Here is a 23,645-nt window from a genome sequence, read left to right as displayed (position 1 = left end):
TCCCTATGATATGATCTTTTTTTATGTTAATGCCAAATTAGAGTTCTGTCCCCAATTTCACAGTCCACTGAACATAGAAAATGATAGTGTTAATAGGGTATCCGTTTACTATTGACACATTCTTGTTTGCTAATACTTCCCATATTTCTTAATTTAGTAAGATACATGTATCAATGGATTCAGTGAATGCTTTATAAAATTTTGATTTAAAGTTTCTGAAAGACTTGCTTACTCTTAAATTTCACGGAATAGTATGATTGTGTTAATCTTCCTAAATTTTTAACCTTCCAATATAAACAGTATCTTTAAGTAGTTGGAAAGTTATTTTTCATTTGATACTTTTCTACTTCATCAAAAACAAAGTTTTGTGTTCAGTAATATTTTCAAGATTAATTTTCCTGTTTGAATTGTTTTATTTTGTGAATGATAGGAATCAATTCTGAATTTTATAATTTTCTGGATTTTTTTTAATAAATTTCTTATGTTGAAATAGCATTTTTCTTTAATTTGCTTGTGTTTCTTTCCCTATTAGTTGTATGACATATAGTTTCTTAAATATTTATTATAAAAAAGAAGATGTGGTATGATTGACAATAAGACTACTCTCCTCAAGAAACCAAAATGATACAGAAATTAACAACTATAGGTCACCGTACGGCCTTCAACAATGAGCTAAGCCCATACCGCAAAGGCCCGAAATGACAATGTAAAACAATTCAAACGAGGAAAACTAACGGCCTATTTTATGTAATTTATAAAATATATTGATGAACAGATTTAATTTTTAAACTGTGTTAACAAATAATGTCATATATGAATAAATGTATATAGATCCCTTATTTTATACACTAGATTAAATTTAAGTAATCTTGTATTTTTAGAATTGTTTGTCCGGAAGGTGTTACAGATGGCAGCACAGTATCATTATGGACTATAATGAATAAAGTCAGACTTGAAGCTATTATGTGGGTATGTCATATATTCAACCTTTATGAAAATGATATTGTCTCCTAAACTATCATAGCAAATAAATAAACTCATCATATATATTTAGATAAAATTGAGAATGGATATAGGGAATGTGTTAAAGAGACAACAACCCAACCTGAGAGCAATATTCACCAAAGACCACCAATGGGTCATCAACACAAAGAGAAAAATCCCGCACCCATGGCATGCTTTAGCTGGCCTCTAAACAAAAATGTGTACTAGCTCAGTGATAATGGATGTTAAACCCGAAATATATAAATGAACTAAAATTAAAAATCATACAAGACTAACACAGGCCAGAGGCTCCTGACTTGGGACAGGCACAAAAATGCAAGAATATTTTTTATACCACACCATACAAGAAGTACTAATTATTGGATAATTTATATTATAGAGTGAGAGATTAAAAAAATATATCTTTATGTTTCAGGGTGCTGGGACAGCACTTGGAGAATTGCCGCCCTATTTTATGGCAAGGGCAGCCAGGCTGTCAGGGGCAGATCTTGATGACGATGAGTTTGAAGAAATAGAAGAACTCATTCATGAGAAAAAAGAGCATCCTGAAGAATTAGTAAGTCTCACAGGTTATGGTCCGAGTGAGAGTGTGTACTGTTATTTTTGGCCTTTCATGTTTTTGTGGGTGCCTTCTAGTAATCACTCTGTTTTTTATGCCCCACCTACGATAGTAGAGGGGCATTATGTTTTCTGGTCTGTGGCTCCGTTCGTCTGTCCTTTTGTCTGTGCATCCATTCAGGACAAAGTTTTTGGTCAAGGTAGTTTTTGATGAAGCTGAAGTCCAATCAACTTGAAACTTAGTACACTTGTTGCTTATGATATAATCTTTCTAATTTTAATGCCAAATTAGATTATTACCCAATTTCACAGTCCATCGAACATGGAAAAGGATAGTGCGAGTGGGGCATCTGTGTACTTTGGACACATTCTTGTTCTGTCTATTTTATAATTTTTACTTTTGTCCTTTGTGCATTTTGTGTCAACTTTTGTGAAACCATTGACACGATTTAAAATGTAAGTGGCATTCTATCTTTTTTAAACTCCCCTTCCAACAACCTAAGCTTTTGAGGTTTAAATCTAGGAATCAGACTACCTATCTGTCTGTTGGTCACTTTACACAGTTGTAGAACTCTACCTGACAATGTACATGAAGGAATATAATCTTGGTCGTATTATGATAGGGGAGATAATTGAACCTACTTCAATATTACATTATGTGGCACCGTACTCGGGCTTGCAAAATCAATAGTCTTACTGCAAATCTCAAATTGCTGGGCAGCAGTGCAAATTTTGAAGTACTTAAGGCAAGAATTTTGTGATGTTTGCTTACTTTGCGAAATGTTCTGAAAGATTAGAGGGCACCTTTATTTCTTTTCAAATTCTTTAATGATTATCTGTTCCATACTAATATTCAATTAAAAATATTTACTAATAAATATCAAAATGTAATATAATTCATTAGACATTTCTTATTTCTATTCATAGCATTGCATAATGATGTATAAACTACATTTTTACGCAAGAAGTTATTTATTGGATTTGGTGTTTCAGACAGCTGCTGGCGGATAATTTGGCTACGGTCATCACACGTTCAAGCCATGAATAAATTTAACAGTAATTTACTAAAAGCTAACACCTAATATCAAGTTGTATTTTTTCCCCAATATTTATTATGGATCAAATTTCTACATGTTTTACATACTTACAATGAAATTGTTTACAATTTACACAAAAACTTTCCAATATTTTTTATTTTTTTATTTTGTGTTTATTTAGCATCTGTACAGTCATAACAGTGTTCTAGAATCCTTTTCAACATTTTGAACTATAAACATTTTAAACGACCATGATCTTGAAAGTTGAAGAATTTCACTGAGTGACAAAAAGGTTTTTCTGAATTCCTGTTGCAAAAAGGGAATGGGGACTTATCATACTGAGCTTTTTATGGTAATTGTCTCTTGTAAGTGTAACTCCTCTTTAACATCTATGCACAGACATTGATGATACTTTCTCTAATTTTTGTGCTTTTTTCACATTTCCTGACCGGTGTGAGAAAAATATTTCTCCTCACTAGTGAAAAATCTGTTCTCGGCAAATGATTAGTCGAAATTTGATTATGACATCTAAATGTTTTTTTTTTCTTCTGAATTGTCCTATTGTGACGCCATGAAAAAAGGCGGTAATGCCTGATGACGTCGCATATAAAGAACACAAGTTTCTGAAAATCTTTGAAAAAGAAGGATAAAAATCATTAGAGAAACAGATTCCGACACTATAACTCGTGTATTACGATATTTCTCCACTTGAGACAGTTAAATTTTAAGCCTCGTGCTTTAAATAATAAAATTTAACTGTCTCGAGTGGAGAAATATCGTAATACACTTGATGCAGTGTAGGAATCTATATAGATACAGTTGTTGAACACTACTTGACAGTGTAAACAAAGAAACGTTATCTTGTTCTTACTGTCCGAGTGAAGATAATATTATTTATGGTTTTGGGGATATCCATTTTAAAATTCACTAACAGTGTAGGTATTATACCTCCCTTTTTAAGGGAGCTGTATATAGTAATTGTATGTTTAACTTGTTGGTCTGTTTGTCTGTTCATTCTCATGTCTCATATTTGGACTACTATATCTTCAGAAGTTTTTAGGCATCTTGTTTCTGAACCAGCATTGAAATGGATTTCATTTAAAAAAATTAAAGAATGTTTCTTGCATAATGATATTGAGCACATAAATAACCATATGTCTACGTCTTAACAAAACTCACGACTTTGCTTCTTTGTTATGTTGGCTTGATTTGTCACACTTTTTACAGTGCTTAGAGGGTATGACTTTGTTAGCTTTGTTCACTGTGTTTGTTAGTAATTACTGTAATTAATAACATTAAAGGTACCAATTTTTCTGCACCAGATGTGCATTTTGACAAGAAATGACTCTTCAGCAATGCTTTAGGTGGAAATATTTGAAAATCCAAAACTTATAAAAAAAAAATAAGAGCATATGACCTAAAACGAGGAAAATATAGCTAGAAGCAAATTAGCAACAAAAAATTTATCCATTATTTTAAATCAGTTCAAGTAGATCTAGAGTTAACAATGGTTAAAAAGTAGAATTAAATGTGTCCAAATGCATTTAAATAGTAAACAAACAAGAAGGATTTGAAATTTCTGTTATCTCAAGCATGATAATTGGAAAAGAATTTTTAATATATTCTTGTCTATTGTGTTATTTTTTATTTTCAGGGATTTATGGAAAAATCTAAATTAGCTGTACATAACCTTGTACAGAAAGTTGGATTCTTTGGTATCTTAGCCTGTGCATCGGTAAGTACTGACCCCCAAGGGTGACTGGGGAATAGAAATATGGTCACTTGGTCTTCTCTCGACTGGCAGTAAAACGCTTGCTGAAGTGGGGTGTCCGTTTGGCTGTGCGGGATGTATCAAGTTCGCAGTCACGTCCGGTCAGAATGGGGACGTTAAATCCAATGTCTCGTGTAGAGAGAGTGCCACGCTCTTTGCACGTAAAGAACCCTTGCAACAACTCTTTGAGGGGTCCGTAGGTGGCCTGTTGCAAGGCAAAATTTCTTTCCCTATCCAATAAACCCTCATTTTCCAGTGGCAGTCCAAATTTCCCCGACCATCATCCCAGATGGCCTCTATTGTGACAAGACCTACCTATTGTATTTATTGTGAACTTGTTCTCGTCCTGAATATGCATGAAATATTTGCCACTGGACGTTAAGCAACCAACAATCAATCAATCAATCGGTAAGTACTAAGCTAGATAAACATTACTGGGGTTTCTATGTAAGGTTTAATCTTAATAAATGGTACTTTTAATTTGTGTCTGAAATTCTGAATACTGTAAACCAACTTAATTTCGCGACCGATTAATTTTCGCGACTCTTGGTGGAAGAAAAATAACGCGAAATTAAATCGTCGCGAATATGTATAACTTGGATCTTTCCTTATTAAACTATATCAAGTTAACTAAAAAATCGCGAAATTAAATCGCCGTGAAGTAGACTAGCTGGAGATAAACGCGAAATAAAGTATCCGCGAAAATAAGTTGGTTTACAGTATAAAATTGAGAAAGGAAATGGTGAATATGTCAAAGCGACAACCACCCGACCATAGAGCAAACAACAGCCGAAGGCAACCAATGGGTCTTCAATGTAGCGAGAATTCCCGCATCGTAGGTGTCCTTCAGCTGGCCCCTATGCAGGTATTAATCTTAAAAACATCACTTCTGGAAAAACTTTTCCAAACGACAAAACATTTTTTCTATAAACATGGTCAATTTGTCCATTATCAGACAAAAAAACATGCTTTATTTTAATCTGTGCCTCTTTGTTCTTTAATTCTATTTTTAAATCTGTATAAGAAGTCTGTCAGTTAAATATATGAGTTGCAGATGCTCAGATGTTGGTACATATCTATTGATAAAATATTAAATATAGGCTAATTTTAGAAATTGGTATTGTAATCTTTTAAACATTGAAAAAGCATAGATTTTATTTAAGCTTACTTCATTGTGAAACTGGATTGCCTCTGAATTTGTATAAATTCAATTTTGATTGTTTTGATTATAAATTTTACTTTTTTTTACAGATACCAAACCCTCTGTTTGATTTGGCAGGAATAACATGTGGTCATTTTCTCATTCCATTTTGGACATTTTTTGGTGCAACATTAATAGGAAAAGCTGTTATTAAAATGCATATACAGGTAAGTTCTATGTTATGTTGTTGGGTAGCTATATCATAATGAATACTCATTTATTGTAATTCATACACATTTGCAGTGTACTATAGAACTAGAGGCTCTAAAGAGCCTGTGTCGCTCACCTTGGTCTATGTGAATATTAAACAATGGACACAGATGGATTCATGACAAAATTGTGTTTTGGTGATGGTGATGTGTTTGTAGATCTTACTTTACTAAACATTCTTGCTGCTTACAATTATCTCTATCTATAACAGTACTTTCTGTGGAAAATGTTATTGAAAATCTTCAAATTTTAAGAAAATTGTTAAAAATTGACTATGAAGGGCAATAACTCCTTAGGGGATCGTCGTCGTCGTCCGAATACTTTTAGTTTTCGCACTCTAACTTTAGTAAAAGTGAATGGAAATCTATGAAATTTTAACACAAGGTTTATGACCACAAAAGGAAGGTTGGTATTGATTTTGGGAGTTTTGGTCCCAACATTTAAGGAATTAGGGGCCAAAAAGGGCCCAAATAAGCATTTTCTTGGTTTTCGCACTATAACTTTAGTTTAAGTTAATAGAAATCTATGAAATTTTGACACAAGGTTTATGACCACAAAAGAACGGTTGGGATTGATTTTGGGAGTTTTGGTTTCAACAGTTTAGGAATTAGGGGCCAAAAAAGGGCCCAAATAAGCATTATTCTTGGTTTTCGCACAATAACTTTAGTTTAAGTAAATAGAAATCAATGAAATTTAAACACAATGTTAATGACTACACAAGGAAGGTTGGTATTGATTTTGGGAGTTTAGGTCCCAACAGTTTAGGAATTAGGGGCCAAAAAGGGACCCAAATAAGCATTTTTCTTGGTTTTCGCACCATAATGTTAGTATAAGTAAATAGAAATCTATGAAATTTAAACACAAGGTTTATGACCATAAAAGGAAGGTTGGTATTGATTTTGGGAGTTTTGGTCCCAACAGAATAAGGGGCCCAAAGGGTCCAAAATTAAACTTTGTTTGATTTCATCCAAATTGAATAATTGGGGTTCTTTGATATGCCGAATCTAACTGTCATGACTGTGTATGTAGATTCTTAACTTTTGGTCCCGTGTTCAAATTGGTCTACATTAAGGTCCAAAGGGTCCAAAATTAAACTTAGTTTGATTTTGACAAAAAATGAATCAGTTAGGTTCTTTGATATGCTGAATCTAAAAATGTACTTAGATTCTTGATTATTGGCCCAGTTTTCAAGTTGGTCCAAATCGGGGTCAAAAATTAAACTTTGTTTGATTTCATCAAAAATTGAATAAATGGGGTTCTTTGATATACCAAATCTAACCATTGCTAACTGTGTATGTAGATTCTTCATTTTTGGTCCTGTTTTCAAATTGGTCTACACTAAAGTCCAAAGGGTCCAAAATTAAACTTAGTCTGATTTTAACAAAAATTGAAATCTTGGGGTTCTTTGATATGCTGAATCCAAAAATGTACTTTGATTTTTTATTATGGGCCCAGTTTTCAAGTTGGTCCAAATCAGGATCTAAAATTATTATATTAAGTATTGTGCAATAGCAAGTCTTTTCAATTGCACAGTATTGCGCAATGGCAAGAAATATCTAATTGCACAATATTGTGAAATAGCAAATTTTTTTTTAATTAGAGTTATCTTTCTTTGTCCAGAATAGTAAGCAAGAAATATCTAATTGCAAAATATTGTGCAATAGCAAGATTTTTTTATACGACCGCAAAATTTGAAAAATTTTTCGTCGTATATTGCTATCACGTTGGCGTCGGCGTCGTCGTCGTCGTCCGGCATCCGAATACTTTTAGTTTTCGCACTCTAACTTTAGTAAAAGTGAATGGAAATCTATGAAATTTTAACACAAGGTTTATGACCACAAAAGGAAGGTTGGTATTGATTTTGGGAGTTTTGGTCCCAACATTTTAGGAATTAGGGGCCAAAAAGGGCCCAAATAAGCATTTTCTTGGTTTTCGCACTATAACTTTAGTTTTAAGTTAATAGAAATCTATGAAATTTTGACACAAGGTTTATGACCACAAAAGAACGGTTGGGATTGATTTTGGGAGTTTAGGTTTCAACAGTTTAGGAATTAGGGGCCAAAAAGGGACCCAAATAAGCATTTTTCTTGGTTTTCGCACCATAACGTTAGTATAAGTAAATAGAAATCAATGAAATTTAATGAAATTTAAACACAATGTTAATGACTACAAAAGGAAGGTTGGTATTGATTTTGGGAGTTTAGGTCCCAACAGTTTAGGAATTAGGGGCCAAAAAGGGACCCAAATAAGCATTTTTCTTGGTTTTCGCACCATAACGTTAGTATAAGTAAATAGAAATCTATGAAATTCAAACACAAGGTTTATGACCATAAAAGGAAGGTTGGTATTGATTTTGGAAGTTTTGGTCCCAACAGAATAAGGGGCCCAAAGGGTCCAAAATTAAACTTTGTTTGATTTAATCAAAATTGAATAATTGGGGTTCTTTGATATGCCGAATCTAACTGTCATGACTGTGTATGTAGATTCTTAACTTTTGGTCCCGTTTTCAAATTGGTCTACATTAAGGTCCAAAGGGTCCAAAATTAAACTTAGTTTGATTTTGACAAAAAATGAATCAGTTAGGTTCTTTGATATGCTGAATCTAAAAATGTACTTAGATTCTTGATTATTGGCCCAGTTTTCAAGTTGGTCCAAATCGGGGTCCAAAATTAAACTTTGTTTGATTTCATCAAAAATTGAATAAATGGGGTTCTTTGATATACCAAATCTAACTGTGTATGTAGATTCTTCATTTTTGGTCCTGTTTTCAAATTGGTCTACACTAAAGTCCAAAGGGTCCAAAATTAAACTTAGTCTGATTTTAACAAAAATTGAAATCTAGGGGTTCTTTGATATGCTGAATCCAAAAATGTACTTAGATTTTTTATTATGGGCCCAGTTTTCAAGTTGGTCCAAATCAGGATCTAAAATTATTATATTAATTGCACAGTATTGCGCAATGGCAAGAAATATCTAATTGCACAATATTGTGAAATAGCAAATTTTTTTTTAATTAGAGTTATCTTTCTTTGTCCAGAATAGTAAGCAAGAAATATCTAATTGCAAAATATTGTGCAATAGCAAGATTTTTTTTTAATTGGAGTTATCTTTCTTTGTCCAGAATCAACTTAAATCTTTGTTATATACAATATACAATGTATATTCACTTTTTACTACCAACTGATAAATTAAAATAATCTTTACCATTCAGTGATAACAAGCAGTTTTTTTACATCTTAATATTTTATGATGTATTTAAATGAGTAGTTATTGTTGCAAACTCCATAAGAAATTTTAATTGAGATTAGTTTTGGAATAAGGGAAAGGGGGATGTGATTAAAAAAATTGGGTTCAATTTTTCTCATTTGAAATTTCATAAATAAAAAAGAAAATTTCTTCAAACATTTTTTTGAGAGGTTTAATATTCAACAGCATAGTGAATTGCTCTAAGAGAAAACAAAAATTTTAAGTTCATTAGAACACATTCATTCTGTGTCAGAAACCTATGCTGTGTCAACTATTTAATCACAATCCAAATTTAGAGCTGAATCCAGCTTGAATGTTGTGTCCATACTTGCCCCAACCGTTCAGGGTTCAACCTCTGCGGTCGTATAAAGCTACGCCCTGCGGAGCATCTGGTTTTAATTGGAGTTATCTTTCTTTGTCCAGAATCAACTTAAATCTTTGTTATATACAATATACAATGTATATTCACTTTTTACTACCAACTGATAAATTAAAATAATCTTTACCATTCAGTGATAACAAGCAGTTTTTTAACATCTTAATATTTTATGATGTATTTAAATGAGTAGTTATTGTTGCAAACTCCATTAGAAATTTTAATTGAGATTAGTTTTGGAATAAGGGAAAGGGGGATGTGATTAAAAAAATTGGGTTCAATTTTTCTCATTTGAAATTTCATAAATAAAAAAGAAAATTTCTTCAAACATTTTTTTGAGAGGTTTAATATTCAACAGCATAGTGAATTGCTCTAAGAGAAAACAAAAATTTTAAGTTCATTAGAACACATTCATTCTGTGTCAGAAACCTATGATGTGTCAACTATTTAATCACAATCCAAATTTAGAGCTGAATCCAGCTTGAATGTTGTGTCCATACTTGCCCCAACCGTTCAGGGTTCAACCTCTGCGGTCGTATAAAGCTACGCCCTGCGGAGCATCTGGTTTTTCTGATGAACACATGAAGAAGGAGCTCACTTCTTTCAATGCATACATACACATTCTCAGTCAAATTCAGTGTTTACAGTCAAATATGCCAGATTACATGTACATGTATATAATTTATTTGTTAAGCATGAAGGATTATGATACAAAATGTGAATTGTATGCAATTATTCATATTTGCTAGACAAATAAATAGCTTGTACTGCAAAAGTATCTGTTTTCACCACATAAATGTCATTATGGTGTCATTTGTTTACATCACAACACCATTTTTATTTATATACTATACATGTAGATAGTGTAAAAAAAATAAAACTCTGGAACGATGAACAGAAAATGGAACATTAACAATGATTAAAAAAAAAATGGTATTTTTACCTAATAGTGATATGATAGTGGGATTTTGTATTGACAGTTTTTATGGACATTTACTTTTAGATATACCTTGGAGTATGGAACATATACCTTTGTTATACATGTATCTTTCTTTTTTGTTACAGTATCGAGAAAAACAGAGTGATTGGTTTGGTCAGCATGGTAAGAACTGACATGTGACAGTTTGCATCATGGGGGATCCTAATGGAAAATTGTGTGTAAGTAAAATAAAATCTCTTATGTCTGAGATTTTTATTTCATGTACATTAATTATAACCCATGGATCAAAGTTCTGTAGGGTATAATGTTTTTGACTTTGTCCATCAGTCCTGTTCTAGTCATCCCAACTCCTCTGAAACCACTCAACAGAATTTTATAAAACTCTGTAGATAACAAAAACAAAATATGTAGATGTGTTTATCGACAGCGATACACTGTTTTTTTCTTTCATTACAATACATTGCAATATTAAAAAAAAAAATGTCAGATTTTTATAAATAAGCAAGTTATAATATAACTTCTGAATGAATTAAAATAAATCTTACACAATCGTCTTTGGATGCGTTATATGTGGGCACACTGTGACCATGTGATTGTTTCAAATCATCAATCATTTGATTCAAATGTCATGAATGTTGGAGATTAATAAATGATGTAAAAAAATCTGTAAACACATAAACATGATAAAGACAAGAAGAAGAATTTAAAATTTGCAAATCCAAAAACAAACAAAATTTGCAGAGTTTTCTCCAGCTGGGATGCGTTGGTTTTTATTGAGTCCTAAGTTAAATTATGACCATAATTGTTGACCATTGTAACAACTAGATATGGCTTTTTAGCTCACCTGGCCCAAAGGGCCAAGTGAGCTTTTCCCATCACTTGGCGTCCGTCGTCTGTCGTCCGTCGTCGTCCGGCGTCGTTAACTTTTACAAAAATCTTCTCCTCTGAAACTACTGGGCCAAATTACACCAAACTTGGCCAAAATCATCATTGGGGTATATAGTTTAAAAAATGTGTCCGGTGACCCGGCCAACCATCCAAGATGGCCGCCATGGCTAAAAATAGAACATAGGGGTAAAATGCAGTTTTTGGCTTATAACTCAAAAACCAAAGCATTTAGAGCAAATCTGACAAGGGGTAAACTTGTGTAACAGGTCAAGATCTACCTGCCCTGAAATTTTCAGATAAATCAGATAACCTGTTGTTGGGTTGCTGCCCCTGAATTAGTAATTTTAAGGAAATTTTGCTGTTTTTGGTTATTATCTTGAATATTATTATAGATAGAGATAAACTGTAAACAGCAATAATGTTCAGCAAAGTAATATTTACAAATAAGTCAACATGACCGAAATGGTCAGTTGACCCCTTTAGGAGTTATTGCCCTTTATAGTCAATTTTTAACCATTTTTCGTAAATCTTAGTAATCTTTTACAAAAATCTTCTCCTCTGAAACTACTTGGCCAAATCAATCCAAACTTGGCCACAACCATCTTTAGGGTATGTAGTTTGAAAAATGTGTCCAGTGACCCAGCCATCCAATCAAGATGGCCGCCATGGCTAAAAATAGAACCTTGGGTAAAATGCAGTTTTTGGCTTATAACTCAAAAACCAAAGCATTTAGAGTAAATCTGACATGAGGTAAATTTGTTTATCAGGTCAAGATTTACCTGCCCTGAAATTTTCAGATGAATTGGACAACCCAGTTTTGGGTTGCTGCCCCAGAATAAGTAATTTTAATGAAATTTTGCTGTTTTTGGTTATTATCTTGAATATTATTATAGATAGATATAAACTGTAAACAGCAATAATGTTCAGCAAAAAAAGATTTACAAATAAGTCAACATGACCGAAATGGTCAGTTGACCCCTTTAGGAGTTATTGCCCTTAATAGTCAATTTTTAACCATTTTTCGTAAATCTTAGTAATCTTTTACATCTTCTCCTCTGAAACTACTTGGCCAAATTACACCAAACTTGGCCAAAATCATCATTGGGGTATCTAGTTTAAAAAATTTGTCCAGTGACCCGGCCAACCATCCAAGATGGCCGCCATGGCTAAAAATAGAACATAGGGGTAAAATGAAGTTTTGGGCTTATAACTCAAAAACCAAAGCATTTAGAGCAAATCTGACGGGGTAAAATGGTGTAACAGGTCAAGATCTATCTGCCTTGAAATTTTCAGATAAATCGGATAACCTGTTGTTGGGTTGCTGCCCCTGAATTAGTAATTTTAAGGAAATTTTGCTGTTTTTGGTTATTATCTTGAATATTGTTATAGATAAAGATAACTTGTAAACAGCAATAATGTTCAGCTAAATAAGATCTAGAAATAAGTCAACATGACCAAAATCGTCAGTTGACCCCTTAAGGAGTTGTTGCCCATTTTCTTCAATTTTTAACAATTTTCACTAATTTGGTAAATTTTTGTAAATTTTTACAAAATATTTTTCACTGTATCTAAAGGTCCAAGTTTATTATAGATAGAGAAAATTCTAAGTACCAAGAATGTTCAGTAAAGTAAGATCTACAAACACATCACTATCAGCAAAACACAATTTTGTCATGAATCCATCTGTGTCCTTTGTTTAATATGCGCATAGACCAAGGTGAGCGACACAGGCTCTTTAGAGCCTCTAGTTATTCCCTCTATGTCATGTGAGCGTTTTTGAAATTTGCATGTGAATATTAACAGAACTTCTCATTATTACCATGTAAATATTTTTTGTAAAAAATGCAAAATAACTTCAAAATGTATATACACATTATACTTATGATACTTTTTTATCTTGTAGCACAGAACCTTTACTCATTTGTTTAAATCCGAGAAATAAGATTGGTTTACTGTGGCATCAATTCTAGAAAACACCGTTTCCACTGTTAAGCTACAAGTTCCAAATATAAGAGATACTTTTGTCATCCTACTTACACCTGAAATATACTTTTATTAATTGTTGCAATGCCAATGGCGTCTTTGCAGGGTTACTCACACTAACAAAGAAATTCACTTATGTTAAATCAGGGTACTCACCATTTGACCATGACCTTAGGATGAAAGACAACAGCCAAAGCACCCTTCCTTTGCTTTTAATTTTTTTCCCCAATAATACATGTACATGTATGATTTTGTATACATTATTGTTCTTCTAAAACTTCATGCAATGAAAATAGCATGAAATATATGCTTTCAAAATGTTGCTAAACATTTCTTTGTTCATATCTCGCAAAAGTGTAATTATCTTCTTTTCATACTGGAACCATTCACATGTGCTTCGATACAATGACCATATTTCTGGCGACTACATGATGTTTGGCTAATTAAAATGATTAAAATCTTTTTGTAAGTGCTGTTATACATAACAAAAAAGTAGAATAACAGAAATACTGAAATCCAAGAAAAATCCTACAACAACCATGACAACTGACAAAATCTAATCACCAAATTCATCAAGCAACATAATCCAACGTTAACAGTTCTGAATATAAGTTACACAATACTTTACACTTGTTAAGCACTGGTTATGTTTCATGCTATTTAAAATCCTAATAATTATAAACAACCTTGGCTTATGTAGTTAGGATTAATTTCTGCAAGCACTTAATATAATAAACATACTGCCCTCAATTGATGCAATTCTGGGCTGGCAAACAACTGCATTCAGAAATATTAATTCAACACTTGCAACTTCGTCTTAATGTTAGATTTATTTTTCTTTATTGGATATTGTACCTCAACACTTAAGACAGTATATATATTTACTACATATTTATTTTTGTATTTTTTTTCTTTTCTAGATCAGATAACACAGGATGTTACCACTGTGGTATGGCTATCAATTCATGGCATTAGTGAGCCGAAAGGTTTGTAAATATTGTAGCTTTGCCTTTTATTTTTCAACCTTTTATTTTTAATTTTGTGTTAAATGAGGTCTTAATTTCCATTTAAGTTAAATATTTCTTTACAATTATGGAAACAATGCTGAATTTTCTGTTTCCATTCTCTAACTGAAGTTTGCATCAACCAAATAATATAAAAAATGTATACACAATGCTTATTCACACAAATTTTTAATGAAGCATGAATTTGGGTACATTCACTTTTAACGTTATGGGTTTATATGTCCGTTTGATACAACCGCAAAAATAATTAAAAAAAATTTAGTTGATATTTGTTATACGTTGTTGTCATCTGCCTTGTTGAGCGTCATCCAAGACCAATGATTTCGGGATAATAACTTTAGTATGAATAAGTAAATAGAAATCTATGACCACAAAAGGAAGATTGGGATTGATTTTTAGTGTTTTGGTTCCAACAGTTTAGGAATGAGGGGCCAAAAGAGTCCAAAATTAAACTTTGTTTGATTTCATCAAAAATTGAATTATTGGGGTTCTTTGATATGCCGATTCTAATCGTTTATTTAGATTTGTGATGTCTGGGCCCCTTTATCAAATTGGTCCACATTGAGTTCTAGAGGTTCCAAAATTGAACTTTCTATGATTTCATCAAAAATTGAATTGTTGGGGTTCTTTTTAAAATATGCTGAATCAAATCATGTATTTAGATTTTGTATATTGGACAATAGCAGGTAAATGTCCAATTTAATTTTTTTAAGTTCTAACACAACATTCATTGTGTGTCAACTAGCTATGTAGGCCAAAAATTAATTATTGTTTGTTTCCCTTTCCACGACTAACCCTGTAAAATCACTGCAACACGAAAATTTTTATTGGCCATTCTTGTCCAAATTTTTTTTTTCTATGTTGGTTTTTAGTGATATCTTTCCGATGCGTTGGTTTTTTTTTTATACCTTTCTGATGCTGCAGTCATCAAACGTTTTAAATCAAAGCTTTTTTGCTTTGATGCTTCTATATGATTTGGAATCAAGGAAAACAAACATAATGCCTTGCCACATGATTTGTGTTGTGTGCAAGGGTGATCTTAAATCTGAAGCATCTTTCAACCCACTGAGTGCACCTTGATTGGATTTGTCTTTAACCTCTGTTCCTGTTTAAAGGATAAAATCTTTTGAGTAAAAATAGTCTGAGACGTCTGAACAGGTTGAGCACAAGTCAGGAAATATATTTCCTGCTTTCAGAGAACGTCCCTGATTTCTGGTGTAAAAAAAAGTTTAAATGTGATTTCATTTTTATGCCCCACCTATGATTGCCCCACCTACGATAGTAGAGAGGCATTATGTTTTCTGGTCTGTGCCTCCGTTCGTTCGTTCGTTAGTTCGTCCATCTGTGTGTCCGTTCGCTTCAGGTTTAAGTTTTTGGTCAAGGTAGTTTTTGAAGAATTTGAAGTCCATTCAGCTTAGTACACATGTTCCCCATGATATGATCTTTCTAATTTTAATGCCAAATTATAGTTTTGACCCAAGTTTCATGGTCCACTGAACATAGAAAATGATAGAGCAAAGTTCAGGTTAAAGTTTTTGATCAAGGTAGTTTTTTAACTTTCTTAAACTATCCTGGGTTTGTACCAAACTTGGACAGAAACTTGTTTATGATCATAAGATAGTATCCAGAAATTAAAAATTAAATTCATTTTTTCGGTATTTTTTCGGGCGTCAATCAAATGTTGTCCGTGCATTAACTCATGAACCGTTCAACCAAAGCTTTTAAAATTTAATATGTTTTGCAGTTTTTGGTTATTATCTTGAATATTATTATAGATACAGATAAACTGTTAATAGCAAAAATGTTAAGCAAAGTAAGATCTACAAATAAGTCAATTTGACCAAAATTGTCAATTGACCCCTTAAGGAGTTATTGCCCTTTAAAGACTTTTTTCACAATTTGTTCATCATGTTGACTTACTTTAAAAAATCTTCTCCTTTGAAACTGCTGTATCAATTTCAGCCAAACTTAGGCTAAATGAGTTTCAGAGTATCTAGTATAAATTTTATATTTCATTTCCTTGTATGTCAGAAACATAGCTCCTATGGCTAAAATAGAACATAGGAGAAAATGATTTTTTTTTTGCTTTTGAAGAAAATAGGACGATTCAAAGAACATTTAAATAAATTGAAAAGCCAAAATAATCATTGATGAGAGATTTAACCAAAAAAATTAAGGTGAGCGATTCAGGCTCTTGAGAGCCTCTTGTTTATTATTGTTTTCAAAAAGCTGTACATAAACTAAATACTTGTAAAATTTAAGCGATTTCTGTAATTTAGTTCTTTTTTTATTTCGATATTACCTCTTTTTCTCCTATTAGTTCAACAGTAAATAAGGACATAAACAAAAAATTATGCTTCTTTCAGAGGCAGATTGTTAGCGTAAATGAACGGTGACCCATTTTTTTTATTTCATTTTTAGCTCACCTGGCCTAAAAGGCCATGTGAGCTTTTCTCATCACTTGGCGTCCGTCGTCGTCGTCTGTCGTCGTTATCAATTTTTCAAACATCTTCTCCTCTGAAACTACTGAATGGATTTGGATGAAACTTAGCATGATAGTTCCTTAGATTATCCTGCACAAAATGTGTGCTTCTATTTTTGATCCGTCAAAAAACATGGCCGCCCTTACTTTAAATAGAACATAGGGGTCAAATGCAGTTTTTGGCTTATATCTCAAAAACGAAAGCATTTAGAGCAAATCTGACATGGGTAAAAATGTTCATTAGGTCAAGATCTATCAGCCCTGCAATTTTCAGACGAATCAAACAAACCATTGTTGGGTTGCTGCCACTTAATTGGTAATTTTAAGGAAATTTTGCAGTTTTTGGTCATTATCTTGAATATCATTATAGATAAAGATAAACTGTAAACAGCAAAAATGATCAGCAAAGTAAGATCTACAAATAAGTTAAATATGACCAAAATTGTCAATTGACCCCTTAAGGGGTTATTGTCCTTTAATGACAATTTTTTCACAATTTGTTCATCATATTTGCTAACTTTTAAAAATCTTCTCCTCTAAAACTACTCAACCAAATTCAACCAAACTTCAACTGAATGATCAGTAGGGTGTATAAAATAAAGTTTGTGTTTTATTTTCTATTTTGTCTAAAAACATGGCCGTCATGGCTAAAAATAGAACACAGGGTAAAATGCAGTTTTTTGGCTTATATCTAAAAAAACTCCAGCATTTAGAGCAAATAAGACTAGAAGTTAAAATATTTATTAGGTCAAGGTCTACCTGTCCTGAAATTTTCAATTTGCAATTTGCAAAAAAAATAATTTGTTGTGCTACTTCCAAAAAATAGAAAATATTCTGACCAGAAAAAAAACCATGTCCCCCTACAAGTTAAATGGTCCATGCCTAACTGTTATTAATGAAATCATTTAACTGTTTTGCTGTTATTGGAGCCCCTTGCCCCTTCTCAGCAGTGAAATAAATCCAAATCATGAATGAAGAAATTCGAAAGAATAACAATTTAATAATGTAACAATAACAATTTTATTGTTAAAATTCTTTTATTGTTACTATAATGTAATAAAAATAACGTCCTGCCGCTCTTCTTGTATGCATATTATATTAGAAGGAAACGTGTAAACATGGTAGAACTTGTATTTCTAATATTGAAGAATTGTTAGCTGTACATGTTTGCCTGGCATGGTTCAATATGTTCAATAAGGCATTGTTTACCAGGTGAGCGATTCAGGCTCTTGAGAGCCTCTTGTTCTATTAAGTATATGATAAAGTTCATTTATCATGTTTATAGAAAAATATAAAGAAATCATATATTAGAAAGAAAAAAAAGATTTATACTGGAGAGCCCCCTTAATATAAACATATTTTATTTGTAATCATCAAAGGGAATGAGACACAAGCTAAGACTTATGATGTCTTCTTTGGTATCTTTTCTTGTCTACATGAAATTTTATTTTGCTGTTATCACAGTCCATGCAATTACTGAAAACTGTAATATTACTTTTTTATATAATATTACAAGTAAAAGTAATATTACAAAAAATAGTAATATAATTCTTATATTACTAAAACCTATAATTTTGTTATATTACTGAAATGTGTAATATAGTCTCCATATTACATAAAACAGTAATATTACTAGAAAATGCCTATATTACATAGAACTGTAACATAAGGCTAAAAATCACTAGGTTTTCATACTTTAATTACTATAATAATTTAGACGTATGATGATAATAAATCAATTATTAAACAATTCCAAATAATAATAATAATCCAATTAAAGTACATAGTATCAATTCAAAATAAAAAATCCAAAGTAAAACTATTTTCTCCTTACAATGTAAAATATAAAATAAATGCCAAATTTACTAAATCATAAAATGAACTTAATCTCAAAATCAAAATATAAAAGTCTTAACAGTATTTTCTAAAATTAAATTATGATTCAGAGATAAATTTTGTCTCAACACTGCACAGTCAACTAGTAGACTGGTAAAACAATCTTTTAGGTCTAGTATAATGACATGAGCATGACGAGTAGTGTGAGGTTACGCTTCCAGAACACTGACTGCTATCTTAAAATATTCTCAAAAATAAAAGGGGAGTCAAAAAATACATTTTTGTCCAAACACTACAAAGTCAACTGGAAGACTGATCGTCAGTCCTACAGGTCCAGTATAATAGACTTTAGCAGTGCAAGTTTGGGTTTCCGAAGGGTGACTGCTCTTCCAAAATTTTGCAACGATATTTATACTAAAACACAAAATAACTCAATTTATCCCGACATGTTAATATTACTCTCATTAGCAAAAATAGACTTTAATTAACAACGCCTAATCATATAATGTTTTGATAAAATCTGTGGATGCTAATTGTCGAGCCTGCAACTGTTGTTGCAGAAAGCTCGACATAGGGATAGTGATCCGGCGGCGGTGGCGGCGGTGGCGGCTACGGCGGCGGCGGCGGTGTTAGCTAACTTCTTAAAAGCTTTATATTTTAGAAGGTGGAAGACCTGGATGCTTCATACTTTGTATATAGATGCCTCATGTTACGAAGTTTCTGTCAGTCACATGTCCAATGTCCTTGACCTCATTTTCATGGTTCAGTGACCACTTGAAAAAAAAGTTCAGATTTTTTGTAATGTTGAATTCTCTCTTATTATAAGTACTGTAAATTCAGAAATTATTGCGTTCATTTATTATTGCGATTTTGTCATTTTAAATTAAATGCGATTTTAATTATTACGATTTTGATAAAAGTCATGCTTAATTCAGTTAAGATATTACAAAATGCGAGTTTTAATTATTGCGTTTACAACTCTGTCGCATTATTCGCAATAATAAAACCCTCGCAATAATTTCTGAATTTACAGTAATAGGATAACTATATTTGATATGTGTGTACCTTGAAAGGTCCTCATGTCTGTCAGACAGTTTTCACTTGACCTCGACCTCATTTCATGGATCAGTGAACAAGGTTAAGTTTTGGTGGTCAAGTCCATATCTCAGATACTACAAGCAATATGGCTAGTATGTTCGGTGTATGGAAGGACTGTAAGGTGTACATGTCCAACTGGCAGGTGTCATCTGAACTTGACCTCATTTTCATGGTTCAGTGGTAAGTTATATTAATCTGAAGATCTGTTTACTTTTTTGTGATGATTCTTTATCTTATTTTAGAGTGATCATGTTTATTAAAAATACATGTTGTGCCGTATCTCAGAAACTATTTATGATTATTCCATAAATCTTCACACACTTTTTAGTTATATTAAAACCACAAAAAGAAGATTCAGATTTTTTTTTGGTGGTGATGGTCCAAACTGTTTAGGAATTACGGGCCAAGACCAGTATTTTTCTATCTATATCTATATAGTCAATCTAGACTTCAAAAAAAGAGTGACGAAAGATACCAGAGGAACAGTCAAACTTATAAATCAACTAAAATAAATTGACAACATGCACCTGGCTAAAAATAAAAAAGACAAACAATAGAACACATGACACAGCATAGGAAAATAAAGAATAAGCAACACGAATCCCATCAAAAATTGGGGGTCATCTCAGGTGCTCCGGAATGGTAAGCAGATTCTGCTCCACATGTGGCACCCGTCATGTTGCTTATGTAATAACAAGTCCGGTAAATAGTCTAATTTGGTAGGTCACATTCATGAAAGGGAAGGGGATTGTAGTAACAACATAAGGAACATATCCGATATCATTTGTGAAACAGTTATTTCATAACTTCAACTTATTAATACCTCAAGTAGAAGGTTGCATTGGGATTTTCACACCAAAATGTATGTCGCTTGAAAAATGTCTCACTGAGTCATGAAATGTTTACAGATATGGTGTGTCTGAATGATCTTGATGTGAATGTTTCTTTAAATTTAATTTCTTATTGTCTGTTGATAAGTTTATCTTGCTGTTAAAAAGTGTTATACAATAGTATATATACATGTGTATATTTAAAAAACTGACTGCATGACAAATCTCAAGTGACTTAAGAAAATAATGTGATTCTAATTGTCTAGTTTATTGAAATATTTTCTTCTTTTTTCACTTTTTTTATAATTTATTGTCTTAGTTCACTTTTTTGAAAATTTTGCTTTTCAATGTTTTATATACTCATCCTCTAATGCTGTTTTATTTGATATTTTAGCAATCCATGGTGAATTTAAGTCACCCAGAAATACTGACAATAAAGAATGTAACAAAAGATAATGCTGGATGGTATGGTTGCTTGATTTCTAATCCACTTGGTAGATATTACCAGACTGCCTGGCTAACAGTTTTAGGTAAAGGCTTAGGTAAGAATGAGAAATGTTTGTTTTTCACCAAGAAATAATACGTCTTAGAGCAAAATATTCACATAAAAATGATTTAATCGTTTGGAGAATTTAATTATCAATTTTTCGATTACATCATTATCAATAAATTTTTTATAGACTGTCATAAAAATAGGAGGTTTGGCATCATGAAAATTGGAAATGTACAGTTTTTTCTTAAAAAATTAATTCTTTTAATGCCGCCACAACTGAAACGTCATATTATTTTACCCCTGTCAGTGTCTCTCTGTATGTCCTTCCCATTATGGGTGTACAGTTATTCCACTTAACTCCTCCTACAGTTTGAATTCTAGGAAGTTTTCACTCTGATGTCTGTTTGTAGTCTTTGTACATGTATTGAAGGTGTGCATGTGGTCAGGGTTTTGATTTTGTTTAATATTTGCTCTTAATCATTTTTTGTAGTAGTTACTTGCATAAGGGGAGCTTGCATACAGATAATTGTCCTACAGTTTTATGCTAGGAAGTGTTCACTTAGTTGGTGGTTTTTCCATTTTTTGTGCATGGGGTCAGGATTTTGATTCTTATTTATATTTGCTCTTTTGGGTGATAATATAATTTACCTTTGTCATATTTAAGGTAAAGTGTTAGACAGTTATTTTTAAATAAGACTTTGCATCTGCAGGGGCATCATTTGTGTCTGTCAAAGAAATCCAACATTGACTTTGCTATAAAACAGTTTCAGAGTGAAGTGTGGCCAGGGATTTCACTTAGTCTAGTTTGTATTGTGTAATAATTAAATTTTGTATGTCATACATGTGATTCTTCCGATGGGAGTCGAAATCTCTTGTTTTTCAGACCCTCTTCCATCCCTCCCATTAAAATTTGAAATCTACAACTTTTGAAAATGTCAACATCGAAAAAGTTTCAGTAAACATTTTTGTTTACAGAATTAAAACTGACAGGGTAAAACTCTTGAGAAACTCGAAATTGATATCGGAAAAGTCTGTAAAAACAGAAGGTCACCATTTCTTTTTCTTGTTTTTGTGTCGTAAGGTAAATAGCTTCGAGTAATCAATGAAGGTGTTTATTATTAGACTATATATACAGCAATAACAAATTATTGGCAATTACCTGGTCATCAACTAGCTAGTTTAAGACACACGTCTGGATGATTAAAAGTGAAATACTGACAATGGATTAAGATGTAAAAAAAAAGACTTTAATTTGATGCTGTTGAAAACATTGAACAGTTATAGTACTGAACCTCAAAGACAAATGTCTTAATGAAATCAAATACGATATTTATGGCTTGTTTTCTATCTAAACCAAGGGAATACCTAAGTATAAGTATGTTTGTCTTTGAAAATTCTAAATTTTTATAATTTGATGAAATGCAAACTATGTTATCCCATAGACATATAATGTATTATACATGTATGTCTCTGTTATTACCAAATACCCTAGCAGCAAATTAAAAACAACCAATTATCTAGCCATATTTTCTCTGCCTGGAGATCTGATTTTAAATTGTACAAGTCCAGTGCCATTGGGTCAAGATCATGCTTACTACACTTCTTGCCAAGCTGACTATGGTGACCCTAATAACTTTATTAAACATATTGAGACAGCTACCTACCAGAAAGCCACTGCTCAATAGTGTTACCAAAGTTGACATTATGTAGCTTAAGCAGAGATACTTTTTACCAACTATATATGATGGCTGATCACTTTATCTTAACTTTATATATGTAATAAATAAATATTTGAAACCCCCTTATCTTATATTTCTATCAAGTAAAAATGGCTATGCAGGTGCTTAAAGTATAGAACACTTACAAAAAAGGAGAATAAGCAGTTTTAACACCAAAAATAATCATGGCGTTCATCGTTAAAAATGTTGAATTTGATACACACTTTAGAGTAACTTATGTAGTGGGTTATTCAGTGTGCACCACATTTTTTTTAATGATAATATTCCTTCATAGACAGAAAAAAATATTACAATCATTCCTAAAATAAAGACTTTTAACAATTAAAAGTTTGATGAGGAGGAAAAAAGGATTGAATTGGTTATAAATATTGTAGATAAGCCAGCTATTGAGCTGACACATATTTACCATTTCCTTTCAAACATATTATTTCATCTTTTGAAAACTTTTTAATTACAAATACTTTAATTGCAGATGAACAAGCAGAAGCAGTAGACATTAGGTCAGGAGGAACAAACGATAAAGAGCAAATAGTAATCTACATTATCGGTGGTGTGGCATCAGTAGTTGTTCTCTTCCTGTTACTCCTGATATTTATATGTTATAGACGTTACAAGAGGGTTCAGTCCAGCAAATATAGAAATGTCAAGAGAGTAATTGTCATGACACAGGCTAGTTTCAATATTCAAACATATTTTATTACTGATAAGTTCAAATATAAGTGCACAAAAAAGAATATGTTTGACTTATTCGGTTATAATTAGGAAATGAAGTTTTATGAGGAAGTTGTCTTTATATGGTGTAAAAGTTACAAAGTAAGTCTTAAGAAAGGAAGATTATTGAGATTCATTAAATGTTCATCAGTAATGTTTAGATTATGAAAATAGAGATATTCAATCTAGACAGAATCTAATTTAGTTTTAAGGAAG

The 23,645-nt window shown here is 32.1% G+C and overlaps 1 protein-coding gene across 1 annotated transcript; it reads left to right on the top strand.

The window, feature by feature from the left end:
- The first annotated feature begins 886 nt into the window (after positions 1-886).
- LOC143055402 (vacuole membrane protein 1-like) lies at positions 887-23,297 on the top strand. The gene is made up of 8 exons (XM_076228537.1): positions 887-969; positions 1,421-1,561; positions 4,255-4,335; positions 5,623-5,739; positions 10,470-10,562; positions 14,136-14,201; positions 20,881-21,016; positions 23,191-23,297. The coding sequence occupies exons 1-5, from the start codon at positions 937-939 to the stop codon at positions 10,515-10,517; spliced, it is 420 nt and encodes a 139-aa protein (XP_076084652.1). The 5' UTR covers positions 887-936; the 3' UTR covers positions 10,518-10,562; positions 14,136-14,201; positions 20,881-21,016; positions 23,191-23,297.
- The last annotated feature ends 348 nt before the right edge of the window (positions 23,298-23,645 follow it).

This window comes from Mytilus galloprovincialis, chromosome 12 (genome assembly GCF_965363235.1).
Source record: "Mytilus galloprovincialis chromosome 12, xbMytGall1.hap1.1, whole genome shotgun sequence".
Lineage (NCBI taxonomy): Eukaryota > Metazoa > Mollusca > Bivalvia > Mytilida > Mytilidae > Mytilus > Mytilus galloprovincialis.
The sequence above is the reverse complement of the archived record's forward strand: the minus strand, read 5'-3'. Positions and strand labels throughout refer to the sequence as shown.